Raw genomic sequence first — 22,926 nt, 5'->3', positions numbered from 1 at the left:
TTAAACCCAACTCACTCACTCACCATATCTCTGTTGAGGGGATTCCAATGTGTGTTACCCTGTCGATCAGCAAGGCTTACGATTAGAGTTATTTCTCTTTGGTTTGAGAAGTGACAGGGAGGAAAATGGACGTTCTAATGCATTGATTAATATAGTTATCAAGCCATAAATTTGGTTTAATTAAGGATTGATTTTGTATTCCTTGACGTTCATTGTAGAAAAAAATCGAAAAACCGATGTGTTTTTTTCGATTCATAGCTCAATGAGGGGGGTCGTGTAGCCTAGTGGTTAAAGCGTTCGCTCGTCACGCCGAAGAACCGGGTTCGATTCCCGACAAGGAATGTATGAAACCTATTTCTGGTGTCGCCCGCTGTGATTTTGCTGCAAAAAGCGGCGTAAAACCGTACTCACTCACTCACTACCTCAATAAACCGAAAATAATACCCAATCAAAACCTAAACATGTGTTATCTACAATATGTTAATCAAAAACAATTATATAAAACAAAGCAGACAAAAATGACGAGACTGAAAAACATTTCAGGGGTAGAAATACACACTGCGAGCGAGCCTGCACGTTTTCTTTTTCATTCGTTTCCGACCGCCTCTGTGGTCTAGTGGTAGAACATGCGCCCAGAGAGCGGAAGATCAGGGTTTGATCCCCTGTCGCGTCATACTGTTATAGTGCAAACCATTTCAATACTTTTACTTAAATAGTGCAAACCATTTCAATACTTTTTTAACATTTCATTTGTCTAAATACCTAACAGGTTCAATATGTTTCCAAGTGCACCGAAATTCTATGCCCTTTGTTTAATATATTCAGCAAACGTTCGACGTATCCCCTCTTATCATAAGCCCCTCCGGGCAGGACCCTTAATCTCCAGGGCTATCTATAAATTTCAATTAACACCTCCTAACGTCGCCGGATCTTACGTCTATACATACACGTGGGACAATGACCTTGCCACACGTTACGTAATACCTCGCTCTACAAAACCCGACTGACATGGTCAGTCAGGCTAGGGAGACAGCCTAGAGAAGAGCCAGAAGGTAAGTGACAGAACGGTTCTCACACCCGGGAACATTGGCCACTAGGTCCCGGTGTGCGTTCTGTCACGTTATTATCAACATGTACCTTTTCGACTCATTTCAACCATCTACAATAAATATGGCTGCTGTCGTCTAAACTTCACCCCTGAGTTTTGTCCTCCGTCATCACCCTGAGCTACCATCCGAGGGCCGAAATCTACGCCCTTGGACAATACCAAAAGACGTAAAAAATGGTACTTGTTGTTACCCTGCCTGGCGGTCGGCATTAAGGAGCTATAACAAGGAGTGATCGGCTCAGAGTCGGTATTCTGTGTCTGAGAGGGGTATTCATGTTAAACTGCGGCATAAAAACGGCATTAGTCTAGTACAAGCAGACACACACGTCACCATGCAATTGCATTAATCTCCACTTCACCTTCATTCCTTCGGCGTCAAAGGGTGGTTTTGGCGATGAATATACATGAATTTTGCTAAAAGGTCTCGTGCATGACAATACGATACACTTCTTCAGAGACAGACTTTCCAAAATCAATTTTTTCTTTAAAAAACACGTTTTGGTGTTCAAATGTTTTCTACAATGTTCACCGTCATTCGTAATTTTAACCTATCTATAAGGACATATTTTGAACGTTTCAGTGTTTAGCTTCCCGGTCCAACCACTGTGGCTGGTGTTGGCGCAATTTGTTATAATATTCGACCGCCGTGCTGCATGGTTTCCCATAGTTGATATAAAGCTATTAGGTCTTGTAACATATCAGCAGTGTTTAACTTTGTGTTTACTTTATTATCGCATGCTGCTGAAAAATGGTTCATGTAAAGTTCACAAACTCACACCCACGTGCTTGGTCCCACCGACATCGAAGTCGACTACCAGGGGAATATGAGCAGTCTCTTTTCTTGGTACCATTTTAAAGTGGTTGAAGCATTCATAAATAGACATCTTCCTAAGGCAAGAGAGTTAACTGACTTTTAAAGTCCAGTTTCCACCCTTGCCGAACTAGGCTGGTATTATGGAGATATGTTTTGGCTGGACTAACGAGTCTATGCATAGTCCAATGCAAATCGCGTAAGGAAATCGAAATCCGGTTCGTAAACTGTTTCAGTCAATTGCAGGATTTGCAAAGCATGTGCACCGCCAACTCGGCGTCAACAGATATTTTTTCAAATATTTCGTGTTTTTATTCAAGGTGCTCACGAGATTTCATGCACTTTACAATGTAAGACCCGTTTTATCACAATATAGATCTTGATTATTGTTTAGATCGTCATGACTCGGCATCCCCTTTTTTTGAAGCACATGCAAGTGATACAAGAGGCGGAATCTGATTGGTCGATAGGAGAGGCATAATAATCACTGGTGGCGCTACGATCGAGCCCAGGAATTCCAGCCTAGTTCGGCAAGGGTGTAAACTGGACTTTTATGGTTTTCATCATTTAGAATAACCAGGCTCGATTATCAGCCAAAATTGATTCCCTTGGGCGTTAGGGGCAACATATCGATAGAAATTATATGAATGAATCGCTGAAATACGTGATGACACAACGTGTTCGCGAAAAGGGCATAAGCACACCCTGCACTACCGACATCACCCGCCACTCACACAATCAGCATTAAACTGCCATGCGTCGGCGGCCTGTAAACAAACCAGAGAAGCTATTTTTTGTATCGAATATGTAACGTCATATAAAAACTTCAAATCTATTTGTCATTGGGTTGTTCGTTTATAAGGCAGTATTTACAACGCTTACAGTTTACATAAAGTCAAATATATATTTTCGTCCTGTTATCGGTGTGGGAATAAAAGCATAAATGCTAAGTGGTTCCACGAATAACAAAATATCTGACAAGACATAATACTCTCATCACATGCTTGCATTTAGTTTGAGCCTCAGCTAGGACATGCAATCTTCAAAATCTCTGACCTATGATTGTGGGTTCGAATCCCGGTTCGCTACGATTATGTTTCTAGGTTTGTCAGCACCACATCCGTGGTCGTGGGTTTCATGGAAGTGGTAAACGTCTGAGACCTGCATCACTTCGGGCTTTCCTCCCACATTAAACTGACACGCCGTGATATAACTGGAATACTGTTAAAGCGGCGTTAAACCCAACTTACTCACTCATGATCAGAACTTACAAAAACGTGCATCAACAATATACATCGGCTTCCAAGGCCCCGTTCCACAAAGCGAGGGGCGGTCGGGTAGCCTAGAGGTTAAAGCGCTCGCTCGTCACGCTGAAGACCCGGGTTCGATTCCCGACATGGGTACAATGTGTGAAGTCCATTTCTGGTGTCCCCCGCCGTGATATTGCTGGAATATTGCTAAAAGCGGCGTAAAACCATACACACTCACTCACTCCACAAAGCGATCTTAGCGCGGAGACAATCCCATACTTTAACACAGGCTTATGATAATCGTAGAGCTAGGATCGCTTAGTAGAACTGGACCCAGAGAGTTAACTAAGCCACCTTTCCACGATTACCCCGCTGACAACCACGCTACACTCGCACAAGCCGCTAACATCATAAAGCGAAGGGAGATGCTACTCAGCGACACATGTGCCCATACAATGTCCCAGTAAGCCGACCCACTTCGCTGTGTTATTGTTTATACCCCCACCAACATCCGCCTCACCCCGCCAATTTTCTCAACTAAGGCAATGATACTTTCTCTCCTCTTTTTCTTTATTTATAGATATATTATTTCAATAATACCTTAACTGATAATAATTCTACAATCTATTCTGTTTTTTTGGCATAGTTTGTATTTAGTGGTTTTGTTTATTTGTCTGTTTACTCCCCCTTTTTTATCTCAATATATACAACTTAACATAAATCTATTTTTCATCAATACACTCAGCCCCAACAGTTTATATTTTGGGTCAGGTGTTACACTATTGCCTTATTGCCTTATTTATTATCAAATCAGCCCCACCTGACCTCGTCCCCGAAATATAATTTTTCGAAATCGGAGGGGGCACGGGTGACCCAGTCGTCTAAGGCACAGCGATTCGCTGTGCGGAGTTGTGTCCCTTGGGCACGCCAGAAACCAATGATTGTGGGTTCGAATCCCGTTTCGACCCGATTATGTTTCTAGATTTTTTCAGCACCATGCCCGTGCTCGTGGGTTTCACCGAAGTGGTAAACGTCTGAGACCTGCATCACTTCGGGCTTTCCTCCCACATTAAGCTGACACACCGCGATATAACTGGAATACTGTTAAAAGCGGCGTTAAACCAAACTCACTCACTCACACTCACTCAAAATCGGAAGTGGACGTTAAAACCTTAATTACTAGCAATGCTCTTGGTTTTTGCCGAGGACGTCAGAAAACTAGGTCGGAACAAGAGCCATAAACATGTTTACCAATGTGTGCAAGATTAGTGCAAGATCAAGTTTCAGTGTCGTTGTTCGTGAAACAAGAGATGAGATCGGAGGCAACGATTATAACATAACATATCCTAAAAATTATTTAGATAACATTCCAAATAATTGACACAGTTGACTTTGTAACACGACTTTGAAAACCAGCAGTCAATAGGCATACGTTATTCTTCAGAATAATGTGTTTACGTTGGGTGGAATGGCAACACAACGCGAGGGAGGTGTTAAGCGGCATTTTTACAGCTGTATCCTATAATCGAGCCACCCCCGGGTTAGAATTGGACTTCAGCATCCCATGCGGTTTGAGGTGACTAATGGGATCGGGTGGTCAGGCACGCTGACTTGGTTGATGCATGTCATAGTATAGCTCAGTTGCGTAGATCGATGCTTATGAATCACTGTATTGTCTGGTCCAGACTCGATTATTTACAGAACGCCGCCTTATAGCTGAACGGTCCAGCGTTATACAAAAAACAAATATAATCGATCCAGGCAAACAAGTGATTGACAGCATGAGTAACGATTCAAGAAGTCGGGGCAAGATCCCACACAATCCGGCAGGTCATACAGCCCACGCTTTTTGTTTGTTTGTTTGTTTGTTTGCTTGTACATATCCAGCTACGCAGGAGAGACCTAATCAGCATTGGGTCAGACAAAGAAGTGGTTGTTATTTTCAACATGCTGACCCATGTCATCCAAACAGCAAAAAAACCTCACCACCAGCTGATAATAACAATGTGCCGAGGGAACTCATGGGGGTGTATGTGATTTTGTACCCAAAACAAATGTTTACCTCAGTGATTTTGTGAAGCATAAAACATCTATAGAAAATTTTATAGATCAGTATATAATTATATTATGTCCCTGTACATTGCAAACGAATTAACAAAAATATGAAGCACAATATCACTTTATTTATTACTACTGAAATAATGCATAGCCACACGTGTCTCGTGGGGCACAAGCCAAGCAGTGTATCATCTCGGGATAGTGAGTGAGATGGTTTTACGCCGCTTCTAACAATATTCCAGCAATATCATGGCGGTCGACACCAGAAATGGGCTTCACACATTGTATCCATTTGGGAATCGAACCCGGGTCTTCGGCGTGACGAGCGAACGCTTTAACCACTCGGCTACCCCACCGCCCTTCATCACGCGATAAGTGTGGACACTACTAGAGCTTTATCCAATCCTATTGATGTATTATGTCATTAATTTTGAATAAAAAAGTAACTGCATATTTTGAAGCTAATACAAAATTAGAGGGGGTGGGAAGGGATAGCGATTTATATTGTTGCTGTGACAAAGAAGCATGCAACAAAATAATAACGAAAAGATAACGCAATGGTACATAACCAAAGCTGTTTTACAGCAGCCACTCAACATGTACCTACATTGTGAAGCAGAATACGGGAATACGTCTTTAGCTCCACCACACTGACGCACACATATTAATGCCACAAACAATAAATCATGTGACGGAAATATGTTAATAGACAATTAGCATACAAATGTATGGGATTTTACTGTATATGTTAAAGGTACAGAGCCTTTAGGTCATACTGAAGCTTGTCACATTAATGACAACAACGCATCTCAACCAGGATGTTGATAGAGTCTGCTGACGCAGCGAAACTGTGTACGGAACGGGCGTGTAAACAAGTGAGCTTGAATTCGTCGTATTCGGCTTTATTGCGTTTCTTGGAAACAAGGAAATGTTGCAGTAACCTAGATTTCTAGCTGCAGATGTAGGTATATATAGCCCTAGTGCAGCATCACCATCACAAACACTTCACGTTTTGCAAGGACAAGGTAAGACAAATGTATTTCCACAACTCCATATACATGCTCGGGTTTTTCTCTTTCTTGCTTGTTGGTGATGTTTCTATATTGCAAACTGCATGTCCTGGATGTTGATTCTTTTCTCGTTAACTGATCACTAAAAACATTTTTAGAAAATGTATAGTTTCAACATAAAGACATTTTGGTGTATATAGAATTATTGTGAGGATCGCATATCAGGGAAGGAGAGTGAGTGAGTATGGTTTTACGCCGCGTTTAGCAATATTACAGCAATATCACGGCAGGGGACACCAGAAATGGGCTTCACACATTGTACCTATGTCGGGAATCGAACACGGGTTGGGCGAACGCTTTAACCACTAGGCTACCCGACCGCCCCATCAGGGAAGGAGAAAACCGTGTGTGTGTGTGTGTGTGTGTGTGTGTGTGTGTGTGTGTGTGTGTGTGTGTGTGTGGGTGTGGGTTTGGGTGTGGGTGTGGGTGTGTGCGTGGGTGTTCAGAGTCATGGTATCGGGAATTGTGCCTTAATTTCCATGTATCAGCGAGGAGCTATTATTGAATTATGATATATCAGAGACACAAGACTATTTACATTGTTTCTTTGCATTAACCATTTTGTAGCTACATGTATGTGTAATTTGCACTGACATGACACGTATGTACATCAGTTTTTACAATTTTATTAAGAAACAAATTAGCAACCCTATTGCTGAATTAGGCGGTTACCAGAATGTCACCTTGAATTTGGAAAATACTCGATTTTGATAGGTCAGTCTGAGGTATTAAATCACAATAAACCACTTCTGATTGATAGAGCTTTCATTTTTAGAATAGTACATGTACTTCTTTTACAGTTATTTCGGGAGTATATCTAAATAATCATAAACATACTGTGTTTTCAGTGTTGAGCTAGGTTTCCTGTAAATTTAACCTCGCTAAACTTAACTTGGAACCGAACGCGCAGCGTGAGGTTTCAAATGTTGAATTGAGCTCGTTTATCTCATAATTGAATCACGCAATCACCTATATTAATCAAAAATTAAAAATGACAACTTAAAACAAAGTTAGCATGCTAGCAGACTCCCCACTATGTCATGTCAAGACGAATTGCACATCCATGTAAATGCAAAATTGCTAATGAATTTTAAACTATCAGTCTAATCTAAAACAGCAATCAAAGTTACCCACTGTCTCTGACATAACTTTATTAACAGAGTTTAATTATTTTTTTATTTTTTTTGGAGGTGGTGGTTGGGGCTATATATTCACGTCAAACCAAATTCCGGGTTTCTGAATTTCGAAACAATTTGTATACTGTCTCAAAATAAATACACTTTCATTTAATAGTCATACTTTTCTCATGTAAATTCATTACACGACAAGTAGTCGCTAGAAGGCGCTACAATTCGCTGCACAGAGTTGCGTCCCTTAGACGCACCAGAAACCTTATGATCGTGGGTTGGAAACCCAGATTCGCCCTGATTATCTTTCCAGGTTTGTCCGTGGATTCGCTGTGCAGAGTTGCGTCCCTTGGGCACACCAGAAACCTATGATTGTGGGTTTGAATCCCGGTTCGCTCCGATTATGTTTCTAGGTTTGTCAGCACCATACCCGTGCTCGTGGGTTTCACCGAAGTGGAAAACGTCTAAGACCTGCATCACTTTGGGCTTTCCTCCCACGTCAAATTGACACGCCGTGATATAACTGAAATACTCACTCCCCTAGTTAGCTTTTCTTCATTGTCGTACAATAACAGCTTGTGATCCTGATTGTCCGGCTCCAGTTGTGCTTGATGCCAGACTGACGTTATACTCATGTCCACTCTGAGGTGGGCTTTTACAAACAGATGGTAGTAAAATGTAACGCTGTTTCCCACCTCGTCTCCCTTTCCCAAACTTGAAATGACACGTATATCATATACATAATGTGTTTATATTCACAGATATCCAAAGATGACAAAACTCCTCGCCGTTGTAGCCATGGCCATGCTGTTGGTGCTGCCCTACGCCCATGGCAATGGAGGAAGTTGCTACGCTCCTCCCATTGTGTTCGGCTCGACGTGCAGTTCGGACACTTCCATTATCGGGAGTCCGGGTCACCGGGTCCGCTACTCCGTCAGCGTCACTGGCAATGGGGGGACACAAGTGTGCTGTGAGGCCAGAACCTGTGACACCAGAGGCTGCAGACTGAGGAGTATTGGGTGTGGTAGCTCCACTTTTGGTTCCACTGTCCCATGGGGGAACAATATCGCCACCCCGGCTGTCAAGTGCAAGGGAACGCCTTTCGGAGCCTCCATCCGCTTTTCACACTGAGATGGGATGGACTTCCGGGTTCTTCCGCTTTACCCACTTTGATGGGACAGGCTTTCAAGCTCATCCGCCTTTGACATCCGAGACACGGTGGAAGCGATGTATGCTGAGTGGAAAAATCCAAGAACACTTCCTTCTAATCCAAACAAAAAGCTGAAATATTTTGTATAATGTTATACACCAAAGATGTCATATTTTATATCGGTTGTGATAATAAAACATGCTAACAAAATATGCGTGCTGTTAATTTCAGTTATTGTAATAAAATAAGATGCTGCTCACCAGTGACACCTCCTCTCCAATATCTCTGTCGGGGGGCACGGGAGGCCCACTCGTCTGAGGGGCCGCGATTCGATGTGCAGAGTTGCGTCCCTTGGACACGCCAGAAACCTATGATTGTGGGTTCGAATCCCGGTTCGCCCCGATTATGTTTCTAGGTTTGTCAGCACCATAGCCGTGCCCGTGGGTTTCACCGAAGTGGTAAACGTCTGAGACCTGCATCACTTCGGGCTTTCCTTCCACATTAAGCTGCCACGCCGTGATATAACTGGAATACTGTTAATGGCGGCGTTAAACCAAACTCACTCACCCACTATATCTCTGTTGAGAGGATTGCAATGTGTGTTACCCTGTCGATCAGCAAGGGTTACGATTAGAGTTATTTCCCTTTGGTTTGAGAAGTGACAGGGAGGAAAATGGACGTTCTATTGCATTGATTAATATAGTTATCAAGCCATAAATTTGGTTTAATTAAGGATTGATTTTGTATTCCTTGACGTTCATTGTAGAAAAAAATCGAAAAACCGATGTGTTTTTTCGATTCATAGCTCAATGAGGGCGGTCGTGTAGCCTAGTGGTTAAAGCGTTCGCTCGTCAAGCCGAAGAACCGGGTTCGATTCCCGACAAGGAATGTGTGAAACCTATTTCTGGTGTCGCCCGCTGTGATTTTGCTGGAATATTGCAAAAAGCGGCGTAAAACCGCACTCACTCACTCACTACCTCAATAAACCGAAAATAATACCCAATCAAAACCTAAACATGTGTTATCTACAATATGTTAATCAAAAACAATTATATAAAACAAAGCAGACAAAAATGACGAGACTGAAAAACATTTCAGGGGTAGAAATACACACTGCGAGCGAGCCTGCACGTTTTCTTTTTCATTCGTTTCCGACCGCCTCTGTGGTCTAGTGGTAGAACATGCGCCCAGAGAGCGGAAGATCAGGGTTTGATCCCCTGTCGCGTCATACCAAAAGACGTAAAAAATGGTACTTGTTGTTACCCTGCCTGGCGCTCGGCATTAAGGAGCTATAACAAGGAGTGATCGGCTCAGAGTCGGTATTCTGTGTCTGAGAGGGGTATTCATGTTAAACTGCGGCATAAAAACGGCATTAGTCTAGTACAAACAGACACACACGTCACCATGTAATTGCATTAATCTCCACTTCACCTTCATTCCTTCGGCGTCAATGGGTGGTTTTGGCGATGAATATACATGAATTTTGCTAAAAGGTCTCGTGCATGACAATACAGATAAGCAGAAATGGAAGTACCTTGACAAACGGTGTGAGTGACGGTGCTACCCGTCAAACAGGACATGCTTACCCTTTTCGAGGACACCTGGTGTCATTACCGATTTTCATCGATCCATAAATATAATTTTAACAAGTTTTTACTTTCACGACAAAATTCTTGTTTACCTCCTGTGTTAAACTTTTATCGATCAGAAACACATCACCGCCCTCCAGCTGCAGACAACCAATTACGACACCAAAATCAGCAACTCTGCAGCTGTTCGCGGTGTACAATTCATGTCCTTGTCCTGTTATCTACCACCGAGTGTAATCACGATCAACACAACACCCCATGTAACGAAAGATGTACATGCACGAGGCATCACAATACGAGCTGAGCGTGTATTCAGGGAACAGGTTACTATCGCAACAGTTCATGAAAGTAGGATACCCTCACACGTGTTGTATCTTGTCATGAATCAGGGACAGATACACAGAATGGACAGCGTGTGGCCGGTAACTGGATGCTGTACTGTGTAATAGGTACGTATAATATAGACAGTCTGTAAGTTATCAACGAGGCAGATCGTAACACACACGTACACTGCCACATGTTCCTTGTAAGAAACAATTCACCAGCTGTCACCGGGTGCTTGCAGACAGAGTCGATCTCGTCGCTCCCGATCTTTATATAATAGTGGTGTTGTGTTGATGCAGCACAGCCATCAAGGGTAGTACTGCAAGCACAGCGTTCATTTGTTTTGGAGCTTGGATTCTTGGCGTTAATGGAATTGTGAGTATTTAATTTTTATACAATGTATTTAAGTGATCATAAAGATGATTTTTCCTTTTTTCAATTTACTAACAAAATACTGCTTATACAAACGATACTGATAGGAAAAAGTGCAATTTTAATAAGTGAATAATTTTTTTGCAAAAAATGTTATGAAATTTTTAAAAACATGCCTGTTAATTCTATGGTCCCGAAGCAGCTCTTTTTGCATCTTCTAACAATATGTAATCATTATAACAAAAATTCCCTTACCAAGATACGGGGTGAGTGAGTGATTTTGATTTCACGTCGCTTTTAGCAATATTCGAGCAATATCTCGGCGGGGGACACCATAAATGGGCTTCACACATTGTACCCATATCGGGAATCGAACCCGGGTCTTCGGCGTGACGAGCGAACGCTTTAACCACGAGGCTACCCGACCGCCCCTACCGAGATACGGAGACCAGTAGCTTGTCCTTAACTGTTTTGATTTAAACTTTATGCAACTCATGTCTAGATATTTCATTTTAATATCAAATCTTATTTTTATTTATGTAAAGATTTCCAGCTGTAAACAATATCATATTGACGTATATGCATTATACCACTACACACAGCCAGATAAACCAGTAAACACGCAGTCAATCCACATTGTTTGAAGTTCAGCATACCGGTTGAAAATATTAATCTCGTACGTGAATTTGCCGTATTTATACACAGAAACATACAGAAAATACAAACAACTCGTCAGTTCGTTTTATCTGTGCATAGTCAGAATCTGAAAAACTTAATGTGGAAATACAATATATGCTTGCCAGATAAACATCGAAATTAGTGTCCCCCTGTAAACAAATAAAACAATCCTGATGTAGAAGTTTTCGGTTACCTAGCGTGACGCGTATGTGACAAATGTCCCATCCTGGCAAACTTGTTTCATTGATGCTGGCATGGTGAAACGAACAGACCTATTCCGACCTTTGTCTGGGAACATTTAACATAATGTTAATTGATATACTTGTAATGGTAGGAGTTACACATTCGTCTGAACAGAAAAGCATGGGTGGGGCTAGGGAGTCGGGTTTGATGGCCTGTTCTCACCACATCCAGAACTTACACTTACGGATTAGGCTTTGTCGTGTGCAAAGTTATTTGACGATTAAGTGTGGGAGGGTGTTCCTTAATGTTTTTTATGCTTCATAGAGTCATAAACACAAAGATTTTTTTCCGCGTCAGCCAGTGAAATTTCTAAAACTAAAATATACTTTATCTATTTAGGAAATGACATTCACTTTGTGTGAGTTTATTGAAATATATATACTTTTTTAAAGTAAGCCTTGACGATATACGACTTTTCCATCAAACAAGAGGTCGGTCACACGACCGCGAAACTGAATTTCATAAGTGTATGAAGGACACATTTGACGTTCATATGTTTTATAGAGATTGTATTCTTGAAAAATCCCTTACACATCCCTGTGGGGAACCCCTGGGGATTCCCTAGCATCCCTTGCACGAATAATTACAGAAGCGTTGTTTCTGATCTTTGGGTCACATGAAGCTCCGACGTTCATTCAGTTTGGCCCTCAGTCTCGTGGAAAACGTTTGAGCGTCAACTGTATCGTTCGTGCGCTGATGAGCATCAGATTCACGGCCACGTGACAGACCTCTCGTCCAGTGGAAAAGCTGTGTAAATGTTTAGTCATACGTGCACTAAACAACGATACCTGATATATTTTATAGAAGACTCATACCAAACATGTGTTTATTTCCAGTTCCTAAAATAATATGCAAGCATGGACAGAACTTGTTGCTCAAAGAATCCTGCATTTGTCTCCAGATAATAGTCCATCAGTGGTGTATGACGTCCCCACTCACTGTACAAGCTGACCCGCCAGAATCCCAGAGTCGCCCCCCGGGATAGAAAAGGTCTTCAGCAACAAATGCTGTCCGTAAAAGGCGACTATGTTTGTCGTAAGAGGCGACTAACGGGTTCGGTTTGTCAGGTGGTGATGCATGTCATTGTATCCCAAATGCGTGGATCGATGCTCATGATATCAATCACTGGATTGTTTGGTCCAGACTCGATTATTTACAGACCGCCGTCATATAGCTGGAATATTGCTGATTGCAGCGTTAAACAACAAACCAAATAAAACAAAACGATTATGACCCATTGTCCGTTAGCACCAGACCTGCAGTTATGGGTTGCCTCGAAGTACCAAAAGGACTATCGCAAGCTACATTACTTCGGGCTTTCCCCCCACGCTATGCTGATTCGCTTTCATGATGTCCTGTTAAAGGCACTATTGAGCCTGAACTTCTAGGCTCTGATAGTGTATAACAACTTTAACTCTTACATTATGTTTCTAGGTTTGTCAGCACCACATCCGTGGTCGTGGGTTTCATGGAAGTGGTAAACGCCGGAAACCTGTATCACTTCGGGCTTTCCTCCCACATTAAACTGACACGCCATGATATAACTGGAATACTGTTAAAAGCGGCGTTAAACCCAACTCACTAACTCATGATCAGAACTTACAAAAACGTGCATCAACAATATACATCGGCTTCCAAGTCCCCGTTCCACAAAGCGAGGGGCGGTCGGGTAGCCTAGTGGTTAAAGCGTTCGCTCGTCATGTCCCATGTTTGAAGCCCATTTCTAGTGTCCCCCGCCGTGATATTGCTGGAATATTGCTAAAAGCGGCGTAAAACCATACACACTCACTCACCCCACAAAGCGATCTTAGCGCTGAGACAATCCCATACTTTAACACAGGCTTATAATAATCGCAGAGCTAAGATCGCTTAGTAGAACTGGACCCAGAGAGTTAACTAAGCCACCTTTCCACGATTACTCCGCTGACAACCACGCTACACTCACACAAGCCGCCAACATCATAAAGCGAAGAGAGATGCTACTCAGCGACAGATGTGCCCATCCAAAGTCCCAGTAAGCCGACCCACTTCGCTGTGTTATTGTTTATACCCCCACCAACATCAGCCTCACCCCGCCAATTTCTCAACTAAGGCAATGATACTTTCTCTCCTCTTTTTCTTTATTTATAGGTATATTATTTCAATAATACCTTAACTGATAATAATTCTACAATCTATTCTGGTTTTTTTGGCATAGTTTGTATTTAGTGGTTTTGTTTATTTGTCTGTTTACTCCCCCTTTTTATCTCAATATATACAACTTAACATAAATCTATTTCTTCATCAATACACTCAGCCCCAACAGTTTATATTTTGGGTCAGGTGTTACACTATTGCCTTATTGCCTTATTTATTATCAAATCAGCCCCACCTGACCTCCTCCCCGAAATATAAATTTATCGAAATCGGAGGGGGCACGGGTGACCCAGTCGTCTAAGGCACAGCGATTAGCTGTGCGGAGTTGTGTCCCTTGGGCACGCCAGAAACCCATGATTGTGGGTTCGAATCCCGGTTCGACCCGATTATGTTTCTAGATTTTTTCAGCACCATGCCCGTGCTCGTGGGTTTAACCGAAGTGGTAAACGTCTGAGACCTGCATCACTTCGGGCTTTCCTCCCACATTAAGCTGACACACCGCGATATAACTGGAATACTGTTAAAAGCGGCGTTAAACCAAACTCACTCACTCACACTCACTCAAAATCGGAAGTGGACGTTAAAACCTTAATTACTAGCAATGCTCTTGGTTTTTGCCGAGGACGTCAGAAAACTAGGTCGGAACAAGAGCCATAAACATGTTTACCAATGTGTGCAAGATTAGTGCAAGATCAAGTTTCATTGTCGACGTACGTCAAACAAGAGATGAAAATTCGGAGGCAATGATTATAACATAACATATCCTGTGATAATTCCTAGAATAACAAAAACAAGTTTCATAGAATTTTTAAAATTCTTCAGATAACATTCCAAATAATTGACACAGTTGACTTTGTAACACAACTTTGAAAACCAGCAGTCAATAGGCATACGTCATTGTTCAGAATAATGTGTTTACGTTGGGTGGAATGGCAACACAACGTGAGTGAGGTGTTAAGCGGCATTTTTACAGCTGTATCCTATAATCGAGCCATCCCCGGGTTAGAATTGGACTTCAGCATCCCATGCGGTTTGAGGTGACTAAGGGGATCGGGTGGTCAGGCTCGCTGACTTGGTTGATGCATGTCATAGTATAGCTCAGTTGCGTAGATCGATGCTTATGAATCACTGTATTGTCTGGTCCAGACTCGATTATTTACAGAACGCCGCCTTATAGCTGAACGGTCCAGCGTTATACAAAAAACAAATATAATCGATCCAGGCAAACAAGTGATTGACAGCATGAGTAACGATTCGAGAAGTCGGGGCACGATCCCACACAATCCGGCAGGTCATACAGCCCACGCTTTTTGTTTGTTTGTTTGTTTGTTTGCTTGTACATGTCCAGCTACGCAGGAAAGACCTAATCAGCATTGGGTCAGACAAAGAAGTGGTTGTTATTTTCAACATGCTGACCCATGTCATCCAAACAGCAAAAAAACCTCACCACCAGCTGATAATAACAATGTGCCGAGGGGAACTCATGGGGGTGTATGTGATTTTGTACCCAAAACAAATGTTTACCTCAGTGATTTTGTGAAGCATAAAACATCTATAGAAAATTTTATATTTCAGTATATAATTATATTATGTCCCTGTACATTGCAAACGAATTAACAAAAATATGAAGCACAATATCGCTTTATTTATTACTACTGAAATAATGCATAGCCACACGTTTTCTCGGGGGTCACAAGCCAAGCAGTGTATCATCTCGGGATAGTGAGTGAGTATGGTTTTACGCCGCTTCTTACAATATTCCTGCAATATCATGGCGGTCGACACCAGAAATGGGCTTCTCACATTGTATCCATTTGGGAATCGTACCCGGGTCTTCGGCGTGACGAGCGAACGCTTTAACCACTCGGCTACCCCACCGCCCTTCATCACGCGATAAGTGTGGACACTACTAGATGTCGTTGAGCTTTATCCAATCCTATTGATGTATTATGTCATTAATTTTAAATAAAAAGGTACTGCATATTTTGAAGCTAATACCAAATTAGAGGGGGTGGGAAGGGACAGCGATTTATATTGTTGCTGTGACAAAGAAGCATGCAACAAAATATTAACGAAAAGATAACGCAATGGTACATAACCAAAGCTGTTTTACAGCAGCCACTCAACATGTACCTGCATTGTGAAACAGAATACGGGAATACGTCTTTAGCTCCACCACACTGACGCACACACATTAATGCCACAAACAAGAAATCATGTGACGGAAATATGTTAATAGACGATTAGTATACAAATGTATGGGATTTGACAAGGAACCTCTGATGTGCACACCGGTGATACTCGCGCTCACAGTGTTACTGATGTCAACAGAGACGCGTTCTCCTTTGTGTGTTGGAATATTGGTGGTCTTCTCAGCAAAATAAATGATGTTGACTTTTTAACTTACATCAGTAAATTTGATATTGTGTGCCTTGTTGAGACATTTGTTGTAAATATTCCAGGAAAACATTGGCTACATGGATATGATACTTTTTACTGTCCTGCAGTTAAGTTATCCAACTATGGACGTTTATCAGGTGGTATTTGTCTGTGTGTACGTCAATCACTGAGTAGTTTCTGTAATGTTATACAAGCAGATAGAGACAACATAATTGGTCTCTCGTTATCTAAAGATTTATTTAGAATTGACAAAAATGTGAATTTGTTATGTACCTATATCCCTCCAATGGGGTCTCCTTATTATAATCATGTAAACACCAATAGTAACATTGTAAAAGTAGAAGAATTCTTAATAGATAATGATGAAATGTTTTCAAATTCATACAATTTAATCTGTGGAGATATGAACGCGAGAACAGGTGAGAGAAATAACCCTGATATTAGCAATAATGATGATAGCTTCAATCATACCTCCCCTTTCCCTGAGGAGGAGGATGACCCTGTTGAGGATCGTACTTCACAGGATACAGTTGTAAATAGATTTGGTCAAAAGTTGTTGGATTTATGCTATGTTTTTAAACTTTACATCGTAAATGGACGTGTATATGGTGATACTAATGGGGAATTTACTTATTGTAGCCAACATGGATCTAGTGTGAACGATTATTTTATAAGTTCACCAGATTTTTTTCAGTTTATCAATATGTTCACTGTCGGTGATCGATCTGATTCTGATCACTTTCCATTAGAATTGATGTGTAGATTTCCAAATATGGGTAAGAGGTGCAACAATGATTCATGTATGGATCCACAAGCATCAGAGAAAATTGTATGGAATGATCATTACTCCAGTTTGTTTCTTGATAACCTGAGATATAATTTTACTGAAAACAAAGAAATGGTCCTTAAAGAAATTGATAATGCTATTGAAAACGCAATTAGCCACTTTGTCGACATTGTATTAGACTCTGCTAGCTGCATGAAAAAGACAATACGACATAATCCACAATTTGCAAATCACAAACCACTAAGTCTAGAATGTAGACAAGCGAAACGAGAAACACGTAGGGCACTTAGGAGATTTAGAACACAAAGAACAGTCGCTAACAGAATTGTGTACTGTAGACAAAGAAATCATTATAAATTTTGTTGCAGAAAATTTAAATCCATTTCACGTAAGAAATCAGCTGAAAGATTGCATAGAAGCATAAATAGTCAATCTAGCTTTTGGAAACAGATAAGAATCATATAACGAAAGCAGAATGGCTGTGCCATTTTAGAGAGGTTTTTGCAAATGACAATGTTTTTTCTCCTCACTTAGATGATGAAAATGAACTCAGTTCTAATCAGTTTACAGATATTGATGCATTCATACTAAATTCTACGATAACTGAACATGAAATTACATCATCAATAAATAAGTTAAAAAAAGGAAAATCCGCCGGGCCCGATCAAGTGCTGATAGAAATGCTTAAATGTTCCCAATTAGATATTATGCCATTTCTTCATAAATGTTTCAACAAACTCTTTGATAATCAAATATTTCCAAACAGTTGGTCTTGTTCAGAAATAGTCCCTCTACATAAAAAAGGCGATCCGAGAAACCCTGACAACTACAGGGGGATCTCATTAATGAGTGTTCTGGGGAAAAATTTTACCTCTGTTTTGAATAACAGGCTTACTAACTGGGCGAATATGAGAGATAAGATACCGGAAGTTCAAGCTGGTTTTAGAAAAAATTATTCAACCATAGATCATATTTTTACATTATATGCTGCAATTCAAAAATGTCTAACACGTCGTAAACACAAGGTTTACGTTGCTTTTATTGATTTTAAAAAGGCATTTGATACAGTTGATCGTTATAAATTATGGTGTTGTTTAAGAAAAGCTGGACTACAAGGGAAGATGTTTAATATACTACAATCAATGTATTCAAATATCAAGTCATGTGTACGTAGTGATTATGGTGTTACTGATTTTATCGATTGCCCATCTGGTTTACGTCAGGGATGTATACTGAGTCCTCTGTTATTTTCGTTTTTCATAAGCGAATTATATTATGAAATCTCAAGTAACGGCAAGCATGGCATACAGATGTATCCTGACATCCTTGAACTTCTTATGCTCCTTTTGCCGATGATGTTATTTTACTATCTGACACTGTTATTGGTCTACAGAATCAGTTGAATGTATTAGATAAATATACTAAGGAATGGAATTTATCTGTAAATTTAGATAAGACAGAAATTATAGTATTCAGAAAAGGGGGTCCTTTAAATTTTAGGGAAAGATGGTACTTAAATGGACAACAAATTAATGTAGTTAATGGTTATAAGTATCTCGGCATAATGTTTAATTCAACACTAAATATGAACAAATGTGTATCTGACTTATCACTGCGAGGGAAACGAGCTTCACTTAATATAATGTCTGTTTCACATAAACTTGGAGTTATTACTCCAAAAGTATTTTTCAAATTATTTGATACTCAAATACAGCCAATTTTATTGTATGGATCTGAAGTGTGGGGTTACCGAAGATATGAATGTTTAGAAAGAATTCACCTACTGGCATGTAAAAAGTTTCTTCGCGTTGGAATAGCAACACCAAATAATATGATATATGGAGAATGTGGAAGATACCCACTTTACATTAATTCACAAATAAAGTGTTTAAAATATTGGTTTAATATCATCCGTATGCCAGAACATCGGCTTCCGAAAAAAGCTTATAACATGCTCTTTCATTTAGATAGTATCGGTAAAGTTACATGGGTATCGCATATTAGGACACTATTATTCTCACATGGATATGGGTATATATGGCTTAACCAATCTGTTGGTGATCAACATTTATTTCTAAATGATTTTCGTAAAATAGCAATAAATATGTTCTATCAAGGGTGGCAATGCAACTTGGAAAATAGTTCACGTTATGATTTGTACAGAACATTTAAGACTCTATTAGAGCCAGAAAAATATCTATCAGTTTTAACAAATAGTCACCTAAGAAATGGATATATTAAATACAGACTTGGCTTGTCAAAACTTATGATTAACTATGGACGGAATATATCACTTGAAAGAATACAAAGAATTTGTCCATTCTGTAACTCTGCAATAGAAGACGAAATACATTTTACCTTTGAATGTCCTTATTATGCAGAATTACGTACTAAATATATACCAGAATGTTTCTTATCTAAGACGAGTAGAATAGCTTTTGTTTCTATTTTGTCATCGAATGATGCCGATGTAATGTTTAAACTGTCTTTATTTGTAAAACATGGGATGGAACTACGAAATAACATGTTGAGTGGAAATTCATAATTTTAATTACCTCACCCTAGAAAGCCCTCATGATTATCACCGATTGTTAAATGAATGTTATATTTATATAATTTTTGTTGTATCTCCCAATCTGTAAATTCTCACCCACTGTATTTATCTGAACTTGTATATGGGCCGATGGCCTTTGATACAATAAACATCTTTGACTTGACTTGACTTGACTGTATATGTTAAAGGTACAGAGACTTAAGGTCATACTGAAGCTTGTCACTTTAATGACAACAAAGCATCTCAACCAGGATGTTGATAGAGTCTGCTGACGCTGCGAAACTGTGTACGGAACGGGCGTGTAAACAAGTGAGCCTGAATTCGTCGTATTGGGCTTCACTTCGTTTCTTGGAAACAAGGAAATGTCGCAGTAACCTAGATTTCTAGCTGCAGATGTAGGTATATATAGCCCTAGTGCAGCATCACCATCACAAACACTTCACGTTTTGCAAGAACAAGGTAAGATATATGTTTATTCACAACTCCATATACATGCTCGGGTTTTTCTCTTTCTTACTCGTTGGTGATGTTTCTATGGCAAACTGCATGTCCTGGATGTTGATTCTTTTCTCGTTAACACGTTGAGTTATGATATATCAGATACACAGGACAACTTACATTGTTTCTTTGCATAAACCATTTTGTAGCTTCGTGTATGTGTAATTCGCAGTGACATGACATGCGTGTACATCAGATTTAAATATTATTAAGAAACAAATTAGCCACCCTAATGCTGAATTAGGCGGTTACCTTGAATTTGGAAAATACTCGATTTTGATAGGTCAATCTGCGGTATTAAATCACAATAAACCACCTCTGATTGAAACAGTCGATTTGAAGGCCGCATCGCCGCGGAAGCTTTCATTTTTAGACTAGTACATGAACTTCTTTTACAGTTATTTCTGTAGTATATCTAAATAATCATGTGTACAATTGTAGGCTACAAAATGCAAAGATGCGGTAACTTCAATATTCAAAGGATGTGTACCAATATATTTCTACATTTCTAGAAATCTACAAAGAGAATGTTTTCAAGTTTTGAGGACAACAAAGACCTTTCTATTTTGAACTCTTCAAAAAACGACTGAATGTGCGATCAGAATGTGCGATAAGACGCCATAATAGTCACGTGTGGTGTAGAACAAAACCTTTCCAAGGCTTGCTTAGTTTTCTTCAGGGTGCCCCCCTCATGTTAGCTTAGTACGTTGCCGTGCTACATGCTTTCATGTCCCTGTCATAGGTTCGAGTGAAGTATTAGGCTGTAAACAAACTGCTTGAGCACATACAGTGATATAGAGCGCCATATTCTGTTTAATGGCTGTTGTCGGTGATTCCGTGTTCTGATCGACAACCCACTCAAAACACTAGATTCAACCCGTGCCGCTTCGCTCAATAGATTTGCTAACACCAAAGAGTTCGCGTTGTATATAGTCATGAGTGAGTGAGTGAGTATGGTTTTACGCCGCTTTTAGCAATATTCCAGCAATATCAGGGCGGGGGACACCAGAAATGGGCTTCACACATTGTACCCATGTCGGGAATCTAACCCGGGTCTTCGGCGTGACGAGCGAACGCTTTAACCACTAGGCTACCCGACCGCCCCGTATATAGTCATGGTGGAATGGAGATAAACATACTGTGTTTTCAGTGTTGAGCTAGGTTACCTGTAAATTTAACCTCGCTAAACTGAACTTGGAACCGAACGCGCAACGTGAGGTTTCAAATGTTGAATTTAGCTCGTTTATCTCATAATTCAATCAAGCAATCACCTATAATAATGAAAAATGAAAAATGACAAATTAAAACAATGTTAGCAGGCTAGCAGACTCCCCACTATGTCATGTCGAGACGAATTGCACGTACATGTAAATGCAAAATTGTTAATGAATTTTAAACTATCAGTCTAATCTAAAATAGCAATCAAAGTTATCCACTGACATATCTTAATTAATAGATTTTTTTTTTGTGGAGGTGGTGGTGGGGGCTATATATTCACGTCAAACCGAATTCTACAGTCACAATTCCGGAATTTCGAAACAGTTTGTATACTGTCTCGGAATAAATACACTCCATTTTATAGTCATACTTTTCTCATGTAAATTCATAACACGACAGGTAGTCGCTAGAAAGCGCAACAATTCGCTGTACAGGGTTGCGTCCCTTAGACGTGCCAGAAACCTATGATCGTGGGTTGGAAACCCAGATTCGCCCTGATTATCTTTCCAGGTTTGTCCGTGGATTCACCAAAGTGGTAAACGTCTAAGGCCTGCATCACTTTGGGCTTTCCTCCCACGTCAAATTGACACGCCGTGATATAACTCACTCACTCCCCTCACTTTCTTCATTGTCGTAAAATAACAGCTTGTGATCCTGATTGGCCGGCTCCAGTTGTGCTTGATGCCAGACTGACGTTATACTCATGTCCACTCTGAGGTGGGCTTTTACAAACAGTCTCCCACCTCGTCTCCCTTTCCCAAACTTGAAATGACACGTATATCATATACATAATGTGTTTATATTCACAGATATCCAAAGATGACAAAACTCCTCGCCGTTGTAGCCATGGCCATGCTGTTGGTGCTGCCCTACGCCCATGGCAATGGAGGAAGTTGCTGGGCCCCTCCGTTTGTGTTCGGCTCGACGTGTAGTTCGGACACTTCAATTTTCGGGAGTCCGGGTCACCGGGTCCGCTACTCAGTCAGCGTCACTGGCAATGGGGGGACACTCGTGTGCTGTGAGGCCAGAACCTGTGACACCAGAGGCTGCAGACTGAGGAGTATTGGGTGTGGTAGCTCCACTTTTGGTTCCACTGTCCCTTGGGGGAACAATCTCGCCACTCCGGCTGTCAAGTGCAAGGGAACGCCTTTCGGAGCCTTCATCCGCTTTTCACACTGAGATGGGATGGATTTCCGGGTTCTTCCGCTTTACCCACTTTGATGGGACAGGCTCATCCGCCTTTGACACCGAGACACGGTGGAAACGATGTATGCTGAGTGGAAAAATCCAAGAACACTTCCTTTTAATCCAAACAAAAAGCTGAAATATTTTGTATAATGTTATACACCAAAGATGTCATATTTTATATCGGTTGTGATAATAAAACATGCTAACAAAATATGCGTGCTGTTAATTTCAGTTATTGTAATAAATAAGATGCTGCTCACCAGTGACACCTCCTCTCCAATATCTCTGTCGGGGGGCACGGAGGGGGGGGGGAGGGGGGGGGGGGGGGGGGGGGGGCAGTCGTCTGGGGCGCCGCGATTCGATGT

General features: G+C 40.8%; 1 protein-coding gene and 1 long non-coding RNA gene across 2 annotated transcripts; both read left to right on the top strand.

Annotated features, from left to right (window-relative positions):
- The first annotated feature begins 6,033 nt into the window (after positions 1-6,033).
- Positions 6,034-8,784, top strand: LOC125381009. Its single transcript, XR_007221590.1, has 2 exons — positions 6,034-6,252; positions 8,186-8,784. It is a non-coding gene; the product is annotated as an uncharacterized LOC125381009 (long non-coding RNA).
- An 11,321-nt stretch (positions 8,785-20,105) lies between these two features.
- LOC125381007 lies at positions 20,106-22,772 on the top strand. The gene is made up of 2 exons (XM_048396917.1): positions 20,106-20,116; positions 22,183-22,772. Exon 2 carries the CDS (start codon positions 22,193-22,195, stop codon positions 22,550-22,552), a length of 360 nt encoding a protein of 119 aa, XP_048252874.1. The 5' UTR covers positions 20,106-20,116; positions 22,183-22,192; the 3' UTR covers positions 22,553-22,772.
- Positions 22,773-22,926: the final 154 nt, after the last annotated feature.

Source organism: Haliotis rufescens, unplaced genomic scaffold, assembly GCF_023055435.1.
Source record: "Haliotis rufescens isolate VD_foot unplaced genomic scaffold, xgHalRufe1.0.p SCAF_16, whole genome shotgun sequence".
NCBI classification, from domain to species: Eukaryota; Metazoa; Mollusca; class Gastropoda; order Lepetellida; family Haliotidae; genus Haliotis; species Haliotis rufescens.
Note: the sequence above shows the minus strand (reverse complement) of the source record. Positions and strands in the feature narration are given on the sequence as shown.